Source organism: Dipodomys merriami, unplaced genomic scaffold (assembly GCF_024711535.1).
Source record: "Dipodomys merriami isolate MVZ:Mamm:240054 unplaced genomic scaffold, mDipMer1.0.p SCAF_5, whole genome shotgun sequence".
Lineage (NCBI taxonomy): Eukaryota > Metazoa > Chordata > Mammalia > Rodentia > Heteromyidae > Dipodomys > Dipodomys merriami.
Genome location: NW_027206068.1, coordinates 67,634,272 through 67,650,823, shown reverse-complemented (window position 1 = coordinate 67,650,823; position 16,552 = coordinate 67,634,272). Strand labels below are relative to the sequence as shown.

The following is a 16,552-nucleotide window of genomic DNA, read 5'->3' as shown; positions in this document are numbered from 1 at the left end:
GTGATATTTTCTGTTTATTTCCTCTGCAACAAAAGAGTTCATGAAACATGGCAAGTCCCAGGAGATGGCCTTTTTAGTCCCTTAATTTTGTGTCCCTGGTGACAATCCCCCCCCCACCCCCCATACAAACACTTTTGTTTGCCAGGGAATTCAGTTCAAAGGAGAGTATTCAGAGAAGAATTGTTTTCATTCGGTTGTTTTCATTCACATTGTGTCACTGCCTCTGCTCTGTTCTGCTCTGTTTTAACTCACTGGGCAATTCAATGCAGCCACTAATAACAGCTTTACTTTGAAAAGAAAACATCAGGACTCTCAAACCCAGTGCAGTGGCTCATGACTGTAATCCTGACTATGTAAGGGCTTGAGAATGGGAGGATCGAGGTTCCAGGCTAGCTTGGGAAGAAAAGTTGGTGAGATCCTTTTTTTTTTTTGTCAGTCATGGGGCTTGAACTCTGGGCCTGAGTGCTGTCCCTCAGCTCTTCAGCTCAAGGCTAGTGCTTTACCACTTGAGCTACAGCGTCACTTCTGGTTTTCTGGTGGTTTACTGGAGATAAGAATTTCATGGACTTGGGGCTGGGAAGGTGGCTCAGTGGTAGAACGCTTGCCTTGCATGCTCAAGGCCCTGGGTTTGATTCCTCAGCACCACATAAGGAAAAAGCCGGAAGTGGCGCTGTGGCTCAAGTGGTAGAGTGCTAGCCTTGAGCTGAAGAGCTGAGGGACAGTGCCCAGGCCCAGAGTTCAGGCTCCACGACTGGACCCCCCCCCCAAAAAAAAAAAAAAAAAAAGAATTTCATGGACTTTCCTGCCCGGGCTGGCTTTGAACTGCAATCCTCAGATCTCAGCCTCCTGAGTAGCTAGGATTACAAGCGTGAGCCACCGGCACCCAGCTGGTGAGACCCTTTCTTAACCCATAGCAGAATGTGGTGTTATGTGTGGCCTGCCTGTCATCCCAAACACAAGAGAGGCTGAGATCAGGAGCATCTGAGCTCTAGGTCAGCTTGGGCAGGAAAGGCTTTTTAAAAAAGCTTGGTGTGCTGGTATGTGCCTGTCATTCCAGCCATGGTGGAAAGTAAAATACAGGATTTCAGTTCAAGCAGGAAGTGAGACCCTATCTTGGAAAAATTAAGTAGCACACAAAAGGACTCTGGTAGAGAGCCTGACTTGTAAGCGTAAGGCCCTGAGTTCAAATCCCAGTAGCACACAACACACACACACACACACACACACTTAGCGCACACACACACACACACACACACACACACACTTAGGACTCTCCAGTTTAGAAAGCGAAAAACGAAGAGTCAAGTCCATACTAAAAGGTAATAGAATAAACCTGGGGGGGGGGTGTGAAACCCAGGAAAACAAAAACCCCTGGTAACTTCGAAAAACAAAAGGAACTCTAAACACAGGAGACATAACAATGAAATGAAATCTATAGTCCTGGACTGGAGCCTGAACAACAGGGAGGGAGGGATTTCACCCAGGTGAAATCCAATAGACTAGTTTAGTTAGCAGCTTGGTGGGACGGGGGGTTTATCACGATTGCGGGGACTGCACTATCAGGCGAAGCTATGGGAAAGGTGTACAGACGCCTTCCACGTTCATCGTTGTTTGCTGCTTTTTCCTTTGTAAATTATTTAAGGAGATGAAAACAAGCTAATCTGGCACTGATGAAGCTCCCCGAGCTGTGGGGTGGATGTGTGTGTCCCTTCCCCATCGTGTTCTAATAAACAAAATTTAAAACAGCCAAACCACAGCAGGAAGGCATTGTATAGGTTTTAGAGGCTCCAAATGTAAGCAGTTCTTAAGTGATAGAAGAATGGAGTTAATAGAAGCCACTAAAGTGAAGCGAAAGGCTAGATTGGGGACTGAGTTGGCGAAAGGCTAAACTGGGGACTGAGTTAGAGTTCAGTGGTAGAGCGCTTGCTTCCAATACAAAGTTGGGTTCTATCCCCAGCACCTCCAAAGGTGTGTGTGTGTGTGTGTGTGTGTGTGTGTGTGTGTGTGTGTGTGTGTGTGTTCAGGTGAGTGAGTCCCATGCCCAGAGCCCTGACCACTGAGTAGATACGAACTTGACTTTGCCCTCTTCTCTCCTCTTCCATTTTGTACCTACTTGCCAAGCCCAGCTTAAGGTAAAAAGAAAACAAGAAGGGGCCTGGGAAGGTGGCTCAGTGGTAGAGCGCTTGCCTTGCATGCATGAGGCCCTGGGTTTGATTCCTCAGCACCACATAAGCAAAAAAAAGCCAGAAGTGGCCTGTGGCTCAAGTGGTAGAGCACGAGCCTTAAGCTGAAGAGCTGAGGGACAGCGCCCAGGCCCAGAGTTCAGGCCCCATGACAGACAAAAACCAAACAATCAAACAAAAACAAAACAAGAAGGAAAACAGGAGAAGTCCTTTGGTCTGATGCCTGAGTTTAAATAATTACACGAATGAATCCTTACTGAATGGTGCCCTGTGTCTCCTATAACTTCTTCCTCTACAGCTCATCAATCTTTTATTCCACCTTGCCTTTCTGCCCCCTTCTCAAATAAACAGAGCTGAAATGGATTTGATTTCTGTAGTGTGAAAGCCAGCAAAGATGACAGCCACGTGTTGGTCAACCACATCTGGTTAGTTAACTATTACTTACTGTATTCACGCCAAAGGATCGCATTACAGGTTAAACCCAAACTGATTTGGAAAACCCATGCTGTCATGTTCCTTGGAGGGCTGAGTCATGGATGCTCAAAAGCTCCTTTGGTGTTTGAACAACACATGAGCATAAACTTTTGGGTTTGGGTCTGTGATGTGGGAATGGACCTCACATCAGTGGTTTCTTTGATTTGGCGTTTGAAAATTTGGAGACAGTTTTCAAAGAAAATGTTAGTACAGCGAGTTAGGGTGGGGCACTCACAAGCTGACAGGGATTGCTGAACTTGGGTCCAAATGACCTGGGTGTTGATCTTGTTTTCCAGCATGGCTCTGCAGCTGCATTTGAAGAACAGCAGGACATTTTATTTTTAGCAGAATCCAGCTGTGGTTAAACAAGATTTAGATCTTCCTAAAACAGAAAGAGAGACCAGTGTGGTCGCCGCCTGGGCTCATGGCCGAGAACCAGGGTGTGTGTTTAGAGCTGCTGCTTTTGGGTCTGTGGTAAGACTGATTCATGAACTAGCAGTAAGGTTAAAAATATCGAAAAGAAGCTGGGCATTGGTGGCTCATGCCTGTAATCTTAGCTTCACAGGAGGCCAAGAGCTAAGAATCATGGTTCCAAGCCAGTCCGGGCAGGAAAGTCCATGAGACTCTTGTCTCAAATTAACCACCAAAAAGCCAGAAGTGGAGTTGTGGCTCAAGTGATAGAGTGCTAGCATTGAGCAAAAAAGCTCAAGGACAGTTCCCAGACCCTGAGTCCAAGCTCCTGGACTGGTACCAGAAATATATATTATGTATATATAATATTTAAATTGATCAAATTTAAATCAGAACATCCTACACTGAAGAACTGATATGTTTCTTTACCACGTTTCATCTCCCTTTTGTGGTCTAAACTAGATTAGCAAAAACAAAGGAAATTAATATACCAGTATAACGCTGCCACCAGACACTGGTATCAAAGTTTTTGTCTTAAAAAAAGGTTACTCAGGAGGCTGAGATCTGAGAATTGGGATTCAAAGCCAGCTCGGACAGAAAAGTTTGTGAGACTCTTCAATTAACCACCAGAAAACTGGAAGTGGCGCTGTGGCTCAAGTGGTAGAGAGCTAGCCTTGAGCTGAAGAGCTCAGGGATAGCACCCAGGCTCAGAGTTCAAGCCCCACGATTGATAAAAATAAAAATAAAGTGATACTGGCTGATGGTGGCTCACACCTATAATCCTAGCTACTCAGGAAACTGAGATCTGAGGATCATAGTTTAAAGCCAGCCATGCAGGAAAGCCTATGAGACTCTTATTTCCAATTAACCACCCCAAACAAAAACTCTCGATGTTGAGCTGTGGCTCAATTGATAGAGCAGCAGCCTTGAGTGAAAAAGCTAAGGAATAGTGCCCAGACCCTGAGTTCAAGCCCCAATACTGACATAGATAAGTACGTAATAAAAAAGCAAGCAAGGGGCTGGGAAGGTGGCTCAGTGGTAGAGCGCTTGCCTTGCGTTCATGAGGCCCTGGGTTCGATTCCTCAGCACCACATAAGCAAAAAGAAAAAAGCCGGAAGTGGCGCTGTGGCTCAAGTGGTAGAGTGCTAGCCTTGAGCTGAAGAGCTGAGGGACAGCACCCAGGCCCAGAGTTCAGGCCCCACGACTGGACCAAAAAAAAAAAAAAAAAAAAAAGGCAAGCCAGAAAGAAAGACAAATATGGTCTAACTCATTTATTTGCATTTATGAGAACATTGAAATATGTCAACAGTGTTTTAGAAGAGGGAAGAGAGAGTAAGGGACAGTGATGGATGGGGGTGAGTTTGATTACATCATATGTATACATAGATCTGTCACAATTACATTCCTTCTTATACAACTAATGTATGCTAATAAAAGTCATAATGAGATCATATAATAAAGTGGCACAAAGCTGTAACCCCAGTGAGATTGGGCCTCCGAGGCTGAGGCACGAGGTATGTCAGTTCAAAGCCAGCCTGGCCTACATAGTGAGACCCTGTCTCAAGAAAAACCAACATTAAACAAATACATAAGAAAATGAGTAAATATCAGCCAACTTGATCTCGTTGCATGAGCCGGATGCTTGGCTTTCTAACTTACAGTCTACTATGGATTTAGATTCCAGAGCTCACAAGGGATGGCGGGGAGGGTGTAGAACAGAGGGATTGGGAATCTGTGGGAGATGTTGTTGGAGAGACAGTCAGGAGAGGATCTAGGGAAGGAGGGTGGCACCTGAGGCTACACCCTCCGCAGGAGAGCCCGCTCCTTCCACCTTGTTCTTTGCGTGATCAGCGTGGTGTGCTGCGGGCTGGCTGGTGTTGCTGGTGGAGATGGAGGGCTGTGTGGTCCAGTTTGGGCTTTAATAGAGAGGCAGCCCTGTAGATCTTAGCACGCAGCTAGCTGCTTACCTGCCTTGGAGAAACTCTTGGAAAACATCTATCTCAGAGTGTGTGTGTGTGTGTGTGTGTGTGTGTGTGTGTGTGTGTGTGTGTGTGTGTGTGTACTGGAGTTGAACTCAGGGCGTGGGTGCTGTCCTTGAGCTTTTGTGCTCAAGGCCAACACTTGAGCCACAAAGTTCCACTTCTGCTTTTTGGTTGTTCATTGAAATTAACTCTCATAGATTTTCTTGACTGGGCTGGCTTTGAACTGTGATCCTCACATCTCAGCCTCCTGAGTGGCTAGATGACAGGCATCAGGCACTGGTGTCCAGCTCGATGTCTTTCTGTAGGACAGGGTGGTAATCTCCTAGCTGAGCACATAAACAACCCCCCAGGATGCCCTTCCTGCTCAGCCAGAAACCCCTCCCCATGGCAAAAACTTCTGCAGGACCTTCAGCAGGCTAGCCTCTGACACCTGATACAGTCCCCTCCCCTCAGGATGTTTAAGTGTTCACTTTCAGAGCTTCCTGGCGTCTGGCCTATACATTGTAAGTATTTGTGTGCTGCTCACAACTGATTTACTGAATTATAGATACTTGAATATTTTGCAAGGACAGTGTCAAGATGGGAAAAATGACATTGATGGGCTAAAACACAGGACCAAGAAAAAAATCTAAATTATATTCTTATTTAATATAAAATCCCAAGTTCCAACATAGGATAAGGGGAATATGGTCTAACAATACTTGCAGGAAGAGATTTAAGGATATGAACCGGCATCATTGGTAGGAGTCATTAGGAGCACTGGAACATTTAAACAGCTCGGCCAGGCAATGGTGGCTCACACCTGTAATCCTAGCTACTCAGGAGGCTGAGGTCTGAGGATCATGGTTCGAAGCTAACCCAAGCAAACAAATCTGAGAAACTGTTAACTCCAATTAACCAGCAAAATGTCAGAAATGGAAGTATAACTCAAGTAGTAGAGAAGAGAGCCTTAAGTAGAGTGGGGAAAAAGCCAGTGAGAGCATAGGCCTTGTGTTCAAGCCCCAGTATCAGCACAAAACTAAATAAGACCCAGCCTTCAAGTCTAGAATAGAATGATGGTGCTGGGGGAGTAAGAATTTCTATGACCCTGCCAGTTACTTTAGGTACCATGTTTTTGAAAAGAATGCTTTTGATTTGGAGCAAGAGACATGGCCAGGAACCAGGGCAGCAGTGGAAACCATTTGATCTGAATGAGAAACTTGGAAGCTAGTATTTGCCACCAGGAGCAAAGTCTTATAGCAGACAAATCTGGCTTTGGATGACTTTGTGTTGTCATGGGAACAAGAGACTGGACTTGCTTTACAGTACTCTAAACACAGAACTAGGGCCTCACAGAAAAGCAGGTCTTGGCCTGGTTAAAGAAGTAACTATGGCCAGGTGCTGGTGGCTCATGCCTATAATCCTCGCTACTCAGGAGGCTGAGATCTGAGAATTGTGGTTTGAAGCCAGTCTGGGCAGGAAAATGTGTGAGACTCTTATCTCCAGTTAAGCACCAAAAAGCTAGAAGTGGAGCTGTTGCTCAAGTAGTAGAGTACTAACCTTGAACAAAAAAGCTCAGAGAGGGCTGGGAAGGTGGCTCAGTGGTAGAGTGCTTGCCTTGCATGCATGAGGCCCTGGGTTCTATTCCTCAGCACCACATAAACAGAAAAAGCCAGAAGTGGTACCGTGGCTCAAGTGGTAGAGCACTAACCTTGAGCTGAAGAGCTGAGGGTCAGCGCCCAGGTCCAGAGTTCAGGCCTTGGGACCGGACCCCCCCAAAAAAAAATTTAAAAAATTAAAATTTTTAAAAAAAAAATTAAAAAAAAAAAAAAAAAAAGCTCAGAGAAAAGTGCCCAGGCCCTGAGTTCAAGCTCAAAAGGGGACAAAAAAAAATCTATCAATAGCCGGGCGCTGGTGGCTCATGCCTGTAATTCTAGCTACTCAGGAGGCTGAGCTCTGAGGATCGCGGTTCAAAGCCAGCCCGGGCAGGAGAGACCGTGAGACTCCTATCTCCAATAAACCACCAGAAAACCGGAAGTGGTGCTGTAGCTCAAGTGGTAGAGCGCTTGCCTTGAGCTGAAGAGCTGAGGGACAGCACCCAGGCCCAGAGTTCAAGCCCACGACTGACAAAAAAAAAAAAAAATATATATATATATATATATCTATCAATAAACATGAGTATAGGAATAGAGGAATGCATTTAAAATTTCAATTTAATTAAAATATATACTCCTTGGGATTTTATGGATGGCTACTTAAAAAAAATCACATTAAAGGGAAAAATGATACCTTTGATGCAATTCAGTAACAAGGCACTCTCCAAAGTCAAATTCAATAATGGATTCAATTCCCCTCTCCACCCCATGGGAACACTGGATTTTGTTCTTATGTGAGGTCTTGGCATCATTGGTGCCTGTCCAGGAATGTGGAGGATCCAAAAAACAAGGAAAAGTCAATTTCAATTTCCTGGCTGGCTGATTCAAATCCTTGTGTGACCACTTGAAGAGCAGGCCATCCCATGGGACTTCTGTTGGAACCATGGTTTCTCCTAGGCCCTCGGAGATCCTGTGGCTGACGTTATTTCCCAGGTACACTTGGCCACAGGCTCAGGCAGGGCACATGTGACCTTTCCATCCCCGTGTGATATGGAAACGGGGCTTGAGGTAAGGGTCTGTCTCCTAGGGGATGGAGACAGTGACCCCCCATGATGGAACCCTGGGCTCCAGCTAGAAACTCCGCTCAGGATGAGATCTAAGGTCTGAACTTACAACAATGCCTCGCCTTGAACAGGGACACATAGGACTGCTGAGAATGGGGAGGAAGGGAATATGGTGAGATCGGGGGATCTTGCAGAGACCAGTGGGGACCCAGTGACTGGGGCTAATGATGATGAACTACACCCTTCAAACAGGCATCCACAAAACCAGGACCTTCACAGGGAGCAGGGCTGGGCCCCACACCCCCAATGGGCCTTATGTGTTCCCCAAAGAATTGTATGCAGTTCTCACAAAGAGTAAAGGAAACATAATTATCCTGATAATTAATCAGTGTAAATGTTCTAAAGAATAGATTCATCAAGTGATTTATGCATTAGCTTGATACAGTAGTACAAATAGATCCAGGTATCTTTCTTTTTTGGGGGGGGTCTGGTCGTGGGGCCTGAACTCTGGGCCTGGGTGCTGTCCCTCAGCTCTTCAGCTCAAGGCTAGCGCTCTACCACTTGAGCCACAGTGCCACTTCCGGCTTTTTTCTTTTTGCTTATGTGGTGCTGAGGAATCGAACCCAGGGCCTCATGCATGCAAGGCAAGCGCTCTACCACTGAGCCACCTTCCCAGCCCATCTTTTTTTTTTTTAACCAGTCTTTTGTGGAAGATTTTAAGTTTAAAGGTGTTTAACGTGAAGCATTGAATACCACTGTCTTGGACTGGGGTTGTAGTTCAAATGGCAGAGCTCCTGTTTACCAAAGCACAAGGCCTTGAGTTCAAACCCAAGTACCAATAAGAAACCAAAACTCAAAAATAAACAAAAAAAATCCCCAGCCCCCCAAAACAAAACATTCTTTTAAATTAGGATATGTGTATGTGTGTACAGGCATGCCTGTTACTAGGAATACTCTATCTGCACTTAATCCATGTCCCCCAAAACTCTTTTTCTTTTTTTCTTTTGTTGGTTGTGGGGCTTGAACTCAGGGCTGGTCGTTGCCCCTGCACTCTTCTGCTCAAGGCTAGCACTCTACTACTTGGAGTCACAATTCCACTTCTGGTTTTATGGTTGTTCATTGGAGATAAGAGTCTTCTGGACTTTCCTGCTGGGGCTGGCCTTGAACCACAATCAGATCTTAGCCTCCTTGAGTAGCTAGGATTACAAGTGTGAGCCATCAGTGCCCAGCTTTAGTTTGTTGTTGTTGTTGTTGATCTTTTTGGATAGGATCTCAAACCAGTTTTACTCAGGCTGGCCTTGAACCTCCATCCTCCCACCTCTATGTCCGGAGAAACTGGGATTATAGGTATGCACCATTACACCTAGCTCAGATGGTAAGATTTTATTTTTATAGAGTACTTTTAGGTTCACAGCAAAGTTGAATGGAAGGTCTAGAAAATTCCTATCTATATCCTTTGCCCCACCCATGCACAGTTGGAACAGAATGAAACATCCCTGGGCACGCACGGTCCAAGGAAGGCCAAGCAAGGGTCCTGGGGTTGGGGGTGGGAGAGAATGGGAGGATTTCACGGCAATGGGAAAGGCAATGAGGTGGAGAGGGACTGGGCGTAGCTAGGGGTGAAGGAGGGTGAGGGATGCTTGTGAAGAGAAGGGAGCCAGCGATATGCTGACTGAAAGACCAAGTCAGATTTCCTGTGTACTCCCTGGGTGCCCACAATGAGTGACTGCTGAGAACTTTCCTCCAGCACTGAGTCCCTCAGACTGTAAAGGGCCCCTTGGAGCCCAGCATGAAGCAAGGCTGGCTGCCTCTCTCCTTCTTCCGTTCCCTTTAAATGCTGCAGAAGGGAGCTAGGGGTAGAGCCTGAGGAAGGAGGGAAGGAAGGAGGGAGGGAGGGAAGGAAGGAAGGAGGGAAGGAAGGAAAGAAGGAAGGGAGGGAGGGAGGGAGGGAGGGCTCATGCCGGCAGGTCCTTGGGCTCCTCTGGAGTGAGCTTCATCAGTTTGTCCACACACAGCAGGATGAGGGTGAGAAACCAGAGACTCCAGCCAACAGCGGCTGCGATCCAGCCGTACTCATCCACGCCAGTGCGGCAGCACCGGGCTGCTTGTGGGCAGAAGTCCACATCTGGAGGGGGGAGGGGGAGGAGAGAGCAGGGGGGATGGATGTCAGCTTTCTATCCAGTACTGGTTAGAAGAACATCAGCAACATGACAGCTGACACAAACAAGCACTTGCTACTATGCTAAGTGCCCTGAACAGTACTTTAAGTATTTCTCACAAGGTAGCAATGATGGTGATGATATTATGTTAATTTTGGTGTTAGGGACTGAACCCAGAGCCTCAAACATGCATGCACCCCTGAGCTACATGCTACACCTCCAGCTAGCTATCTGCTAAGTACAATGAGAAAAACTTAAACCTCAGTTTGTAAAACTCTAAAGCCTCATTCTCAGCCTCTATACATTATTGCCTCTTCTTTTTTTTTTTGCGGGGGGGGGGGGGGGTCCGGTCATGGGTCCTGAACTCTGGGCCTGGGCGCTGTCCCTCAGCTCTTCAGCTCAAGGCTAGCGCTCTACCACTTGAGCCACAGCACCACTTCCGGCTTTTTTCTTTTTGCTTATGTGGTGCTGAAGAATCGAACCCAGGGCCTCAGGCATGCAAGGCAAGCACTCTACCACTGAGCCACCTTCCCAGCCCCCCCCCCTTTTTTTTAATGCTAGTACTGGAGCTTGAACTCCGAGCCTACATGTACTCAGTTGTTTTTGTTTTTCAATCAAGGCTGGTGCTCTACCAGTGAGCCACTTCTGGCTTTTTGTTGGTTAACTGGAAATAAGACCATCATTGATTTTCCTGCCTGAACTGGCTTCCAACTTCAATCCTCTGATCTCAGCCTCCTGAGTAGCTAGGATTATAGGCTTGTGCCAACAACACACACCCAGCTCTATTGCTTTTCTTTATAAAAGCCCAGAAGTAAATACCTTTGGTCCTTTGATGAGGGACCAGACTTAAAACCAATATTGATTAACAGGTAGACATGGCTGGGTAGGGATTTCTGAGCTCCTCACCCCTGGAAAGCTGCAAGTATGGAATGATCATAAACATCTACAGGGTATCAAAGCCAAGGTCCTGCCTTGGGCAGAAGTCGGGCAGGCTGATCTTTATGGACTTTCATCTCCAAGCTTTTCCAGAGCTTCTGCACCCCACCTGAGCAGGGACTGGGGTCACTGAATCCGTTCCTGCCAGAGATCACAAGCCTGGATTCTGATGAAAGCCAAGAGTTTGTGCAAGCAATGCAGAGCTGAAGCGGGGTGCTCTGGGGTGGGCAGTTGGCAGGGGCAGCTTACTGGGGCATTGTTCCAGGGTCTCAGGGTCTGGGTGGTGGGCAGTCAAGGTCAAGTTGCTGCTACTGCTGGCTTCTGAAAGAAAAGACAGAGGAGGCCGTCAGGCAGACGGAAACTGTTTCCAGGTGTGGAGCTTGCAACCTGTTTATGTCAGCAGTGTTATGCAGGTCCAATAGAAATCCTACAAGTATGTCCAACTTTATGAAGCAGCGCTAACTCCCGCCATGAGATTTATTATGCATCTCCATTTATGTGTTGAAATCCTAGCCTGCAGTGTGAGTGCATTTGGAAACAGAGCCTTTAAAAATATGTGGAAGTTGGAGGCTGGTGGCTCCTAGCTACTCAGGAGGCTGAGGTCTGAGGATCATGGTTCAAAGCCAATGCAGGGACTCTGTGTGAGACTCTTATCTCTAATCATCCAATAGGAAACCTAAAGTGGAGCCTTGTGTGGTTCAAGTGATAGAGCGTTAGGGAGCCTTGAGCAAAAAGAGCTCAGGGACAGCACCCAGGCCCCGAGTTCAAGCCCCACAACCCTCAAAAAAAAAGAGGTTTAAGTCAAATGAGGTCATATGGGTGAGTGACTAGTGCCCTCCTAGGAGGAAGAAGATATACCCACAATACGCGGGCTCAGGGACAGGCCCTGTGAGAACATAGAATGAAGGAACAAGAATCTGTCTGCAACCTACGGAGGGAGCTCCTGGAAGAAAACAAGCCTTAGCAGCCTTGACCTTGATTGACTTCCAGCCTTCAGACTATGGGAAAATAAGTGTTCAGTCCCCCTACCCCACTGTGGCATTTGTTTTAGGGAAAAGAATCAGTGACAGCTGATTTCTTACCACATTCCCAACATTCAGAGAGGCTCTGTGTTGGCTTTTCATTTTCTTCCAGTGATCAGGGGCCTACTGCAGAGGGTTACCAGTTTTTTAGGGTTCTCTATTGCAGATAGAAATAGCTATAGAACGTTCCTTTCAGTATCTACTGAAACAATCACTGGAAACTCTGAAATATCACTTCATATGATCTTCAATTTCTCTCCCACACTGGAACAAAGAAACATTGAAATCCAACCAGGATTTTTTTTTTTTTGGTGTGCCAACTTGAACTCAGGTTCCTGTACTCTTCCTTAGCTTTTTCTGCTCAAGGCTGGTGTTCTACCACTTGAACCACACCTCCACTTCTGTTTTTTTGTTGATTATTGGAAGGTTAAGAGTCTGGCTTACAACCCTGATCCTTAGATCTCAGCCGCCTGAGTAGCTAGGATCACAGGTGTGAGCCATTAGTTCTTGGCCTGTGAGTAGGTCATTCACAAAAATTATATATCACTTGGGTTGGGAAGGTGACTCAGTGGTAGAGCGCTTGCCTTGCATGCATGAGGCCCTGGGCTCGATTCCTCAGCACCACATAAGCAAAAAAGAAAAAAACCGGAAGTGGCACTGTGGCTCAAGGGGTAGAGCGCTAGCCTTGAGCTGAAGAGCTGAGGGACAGCGCCCAGGCCCAGAGTTCAGGCCCCATGAACGGACCAAAAAAAAAATTATACATCACACAGGCAAAGGATGGTCAGACTACATAATACTTAGGCTTGTCCCTTGGTTCCTAAACATGGAGCAGAAAGCCATCATATGTAGGCTAGTGGTCACCATATTGGAAGCACCCTGTCGGAACATTCTGCTACTAGCTGGGCATAGTGGTGCAGGCTTGTAATTCCAGTACTTGGAGGCAGAGACGGGAGGGTCTCCAGTTCTAGGTCAACCTGGGCTGCATGTCCTTTTATCCGCACAAATGTTAGTTTAGGTAGATCCAAACCAAGAGATTGATTTTGAAGAACTTTCTAGAAATTGTATTGTAGTTCAGTTTGCTTCTTTGGGGAAATCAATCAGGCAATCAATCAATCAATACACCGCCTATGGCTTGAGGGTCAGCATGTCCTTCAGAGAATCTGGTCAGGCAGCGGAGGAAGCAAGTTGTTGTTTAGCCAAAGCCAGGAAACTGCAGCCCAGACAAATCTTAGGCCATCCAATCCCCAAGCCACTGCTTCAGGTATGCTAATTGCCTTGATGCAATCTGCTTGTTGCTGTTAATTATTGACAACTAAATGTGGCTTAGAGCCCCGTCTTTGTTTCAGAGAAGTAGATTCCACAGCATTTATTTTCCTTCAACACCAAGCAACTCCCTGGGGGCCTTGACTTTCATCTCTCCTCTACACCTAGAGTGGGGCTGGTTTCCCGGGAAAAACGCTCAGGTGAATAGATGTTGGAATGAAGCAAAAAAAGCACTTGGAAATGCCATCTTTAAAAGTCACAAGTCATTTTACAGCTGTGTGCTTCCCGCCGGAACAGCGCAGGTGAAAATTCCCAAACACTCACACACTCTCCCTCCAAAGTTCTGAGTCTCCGTCATTACCCAGGCATTAGAAAAACAAAACAAAACCAAAAAACTCCAAAACACCTTTGATTGGTGGGGGAGATGATGATGGGAAGACGTGTGTGCTAATCATAATTGCCATATTGCCTGTTGACCCCTTGCTATGTTATTTTAAGTTGTGTGTGTGTGTGTGTGTGTTGCCGGTCCTAAGGCCTGACTCTAGACCTGGGCACCGTCCCTGAGCATTTGTGCTCAAGGCTACCTCTCTACCACTTGAGCCATAGATCCACTTCAGGATCTTTGTGGTTATTGGAAGTAAGATTATCACAAACGTGCCTGCTCCGGCTGACTTCAAACTGTGATCCTCACATCTCAGCCTCCAGAGTAGCTAGGATTACAGGTGTGAGCCACTCATGCCTGGCTTACGCCACCCAGGCCTGGCTTTATCATAAGTTCTTTATAAGCAAACATCTTGTTCTTCTTTACCAGCAACCCTATAAATCAGCACTCTGTTTATTCTTAGGTGGTAACCAAGGATCCTGGGGCACAGAGACCTGAAGTCATTTCTTCAAGGTCACACAGCTTGGAGGTTGTAGATGCTACAGGGAGCTTGGTGGCTTGGGGAGCCCAAGGGCCTCCTCAGTCTCCTGGCAGTAGTTACAGGGGAGACTCTGAGGATACTGGAGACACATGGATTTGGGAGGAAGGGGTGGCTTGGGAGGGGGAGTATGTAGGATCAGGGCAGACAGTCTCAGAGACAGGGCAGGACAAGATCAAACCAGAGGCAAGACTTATACGTAAGCAAAATCCCTCTCCAGGGTTCTCCCTGGGCCTCGGGAGGCAGTGGGGTGAAAGTCCCACATTTCCCAAGCCCCGGGGAGGCCTGAGAGGGGTGGACATTGAACAGGCCATCCAGCCTGTGGAAGGAGAGGAGGTCGGGGTTGGGAGGATGAGGGCTGAAGGGAAGAAAGGGAAGGATCCAGAGCAAGGACCCACAGGGCAGAGAGAGCTCCCAGCTGCCAGGAAGCCGCAGGCCAAATCCTGTCGCTGTAGACCAATTTAGAACCCCACGGAGGAAGATTCTGGTAAATTAGTCGTAGTCGTATTTGTATGATTTGTGTGTGTGTGTGTGTGACTGTAGTAGGGCTTGAACTCAGGGCCTGGTTACTATCTCTGAGCTTTGTTTTTTTCTACTCAATGGCGCTCTACCACTTGAGCCACAGCTCCACTTCTGGCTTTTTGGTGGTTAACTGGAGATAGAGTCTCTCAGACTTTTCTGCCCTGGCTGTCTTTGAACTTCAGTTCTTAGATCTCAACCTGAGCAGCTAGTATTACAGACACTGGCAATAATAATGATGACATATTAATATATTACTATAATTGTACAATATGTAAACAGATCATATAATACACAATATATTTGTTATTATTATAGTATAATAATAATCACTATTATTTGTGGCAAAAGCTGAAGAGGTGGCTCTTTTGGTCCCGGTGCAGCAGCTGGGTATTTTTGGTCTTTGTCCTGAGCTGGCCCAACGCACTCCCTCCCTCCTTAATCCTTCAGACCCGAAGATTGTTTCCTCTTTCCTCTGCAGGACCAGCCCAGGCCAAGGAATCCGCCCCCTCCCTGCGTCTCCCCCTTCCCAGCAGCCGAGAATAAAGCTCACAACGCTACCTGCCCAGCGCGCTGAGTGGAGGGAGGTGAAGACGAGGCTGAGGAGCAGGGCGGCCCTCGGGGCGGAGGTGAGGAGCTGTGTGCCGCTCAGGGAGGCGTCGGCCCGGGCCATGGCTGGGCTGGGAAGCCGGGGGCCGGGCCCTTGTGTTGTAGTTGCCAGGTGCTGTTAAGGTGACTCCCGCCGGGCCTGCAGGAGCTCGGAATGCTCTGGGTTTGGGGGACTCACGAGGGGGTGGAGCCAAGGGCACTTCACCTGTCACACCTGGGGAGGTGTGGGGAGGAGGGACAGGTAGGGACTCTGTTCCCTGAGACAAAACTGTCCCCAAGGAGCAAAGGGCTGGAGGGAGGGTGGGGTCCTTTGGGTTCCTTGGGGGGGAAAGGTGTGTGCTGTCTCTTTTATCTTGTGACAGATCAAGGAGGCTGTAGCCCAGGTAGTCCCAGTATTTACCTAGCACAGATTATGCGCATAGCTCTAGGCTAAAGTCTTCGAATACCTGCCCTCAAAAGACATTCCTGAGCCAGGCCTGTAATCCTGGCTACTCTGGAGGCTGAGATCAGAGGATCACGGTTCCAAGCCAGCCCTAGTAGGAAAGTCTGTAAGACTCTGATCTCCAACTAGCCAGCAAAAAGCTAGAGATGGAGTTGAGTCGCAAATGGCAGAATGCCAGCCTGACTTTAAGTCCCAGGACACACACACACACACACACACACACACACACACACACACACACACACACACACACACACACACACACACACTTTCATTACAGACAGCTGTCACTGAAATGCCCAGCAGTGTTTCAGAACCTGCAGACTAAGTGCTTTTGGTGTCATCGGCGTGAGGCCACGGCTGCTCTTCAGCGAGATGCGGGATAAAGAAATGAAGCCTGGAAAGGGCTTTGACTGGTGGAGAGCGGAGGGCTGGCTGACGGGCTGGAGATCAGGCCAGTGTAGCAAGACAACCAGGTGCTTAGAGGTCAGTGTGACCTTAGCATCACGAAGCCGCAGGGGAGGACTTGTGAAGATTTTGAATTAAGTAGTAACTTTAGCCTTGAGGCTTAAGCTGAGACCTAGCTGGGTGCTGGTGGCTCACTCCTGTAATTATAGCCACACTGGAGGCTGAGATCTGAGGATCCTGGCTTGAAGCTACCCCAGGCAGCAAAGTCCCTGAGACTCTTATGTCCAACTAACTGCCCCCAAACTGTAAGCAGAGCTATGGCTCCAAGGGCTAGAGCATTAGCTTTGAGCAAAAATGCTCAAGGACAAATGCCCAGGCTTTGAGTTCAAGCCCATGACTGACAAAAATGAAATAAAAACAGGAGCACAGGGCTGGGGGTCATGGCTCAAGGGGCAGAGTGCCTGCCTAGCAAGTGCGAGGCCCTGAGTCCAAACCTCAGCCTTGCGAAAGACAGAAAAGAATAGAAAAAAAATCGACAGTAGCCTCTTCTTATCCATGAGGAATACATTGGAAGGCTCCCAGCGGA

At 47.5% G+C, this 16,552-nt stretch overlaps 2 protein-coding genes across 4 annotated transcripts in view; one reads left to right on the top strand and one right to left on the bottom strand.

The window, feature by feature from the left end:
* Positions 1-9,056: 9,056 nt before the first annotated feature.
* On the bottom strand, positions 9,057-15,341 carry Tmem213 (transmembrane protein 213). The gene is made up of 3 exons (XM_069996875.1): positions 15,069-15,341; positions 11,033-11,104; positions 9,057-9,813 (listed from the first exon to the last, which is right to left on the bottom strand). The coding sequence occupies exons 1-3, from the start codon at positions 15,178-15,180 to the stop codon at positions 9,644-9,646; spliced, it is 354 nt and encodes a 117-aa protein (XP_069852976.1). The 5' UTR covers positions 15,181-15,341; the 3' UTR covers positions 9,057-9,643.
* Atp6v0a4 (ATPase H+ transporting V0 subunit a4) overlaps positions 14,273-16,552 on the top strand; it is a 61,196-nt gene continuing 58,916 nt past the window's right edge. For 2 of the 3 annotated variants that reach the window (XM_069996872.1, XM_069996871.1), the window contains exons 1-2: positions 14,274-14,475; positions 14,989-15,136. The gene's annotated coding sequence lies outside the window, so the exon portion shown is untranslated. Of the gene's footprint in view, positions 14,476-14,988; positions 15,137-16,552 lie in introns of all 3 variants that reach the window. The other variant, XM_069996874.1, reaches the window with a different exon arrangement.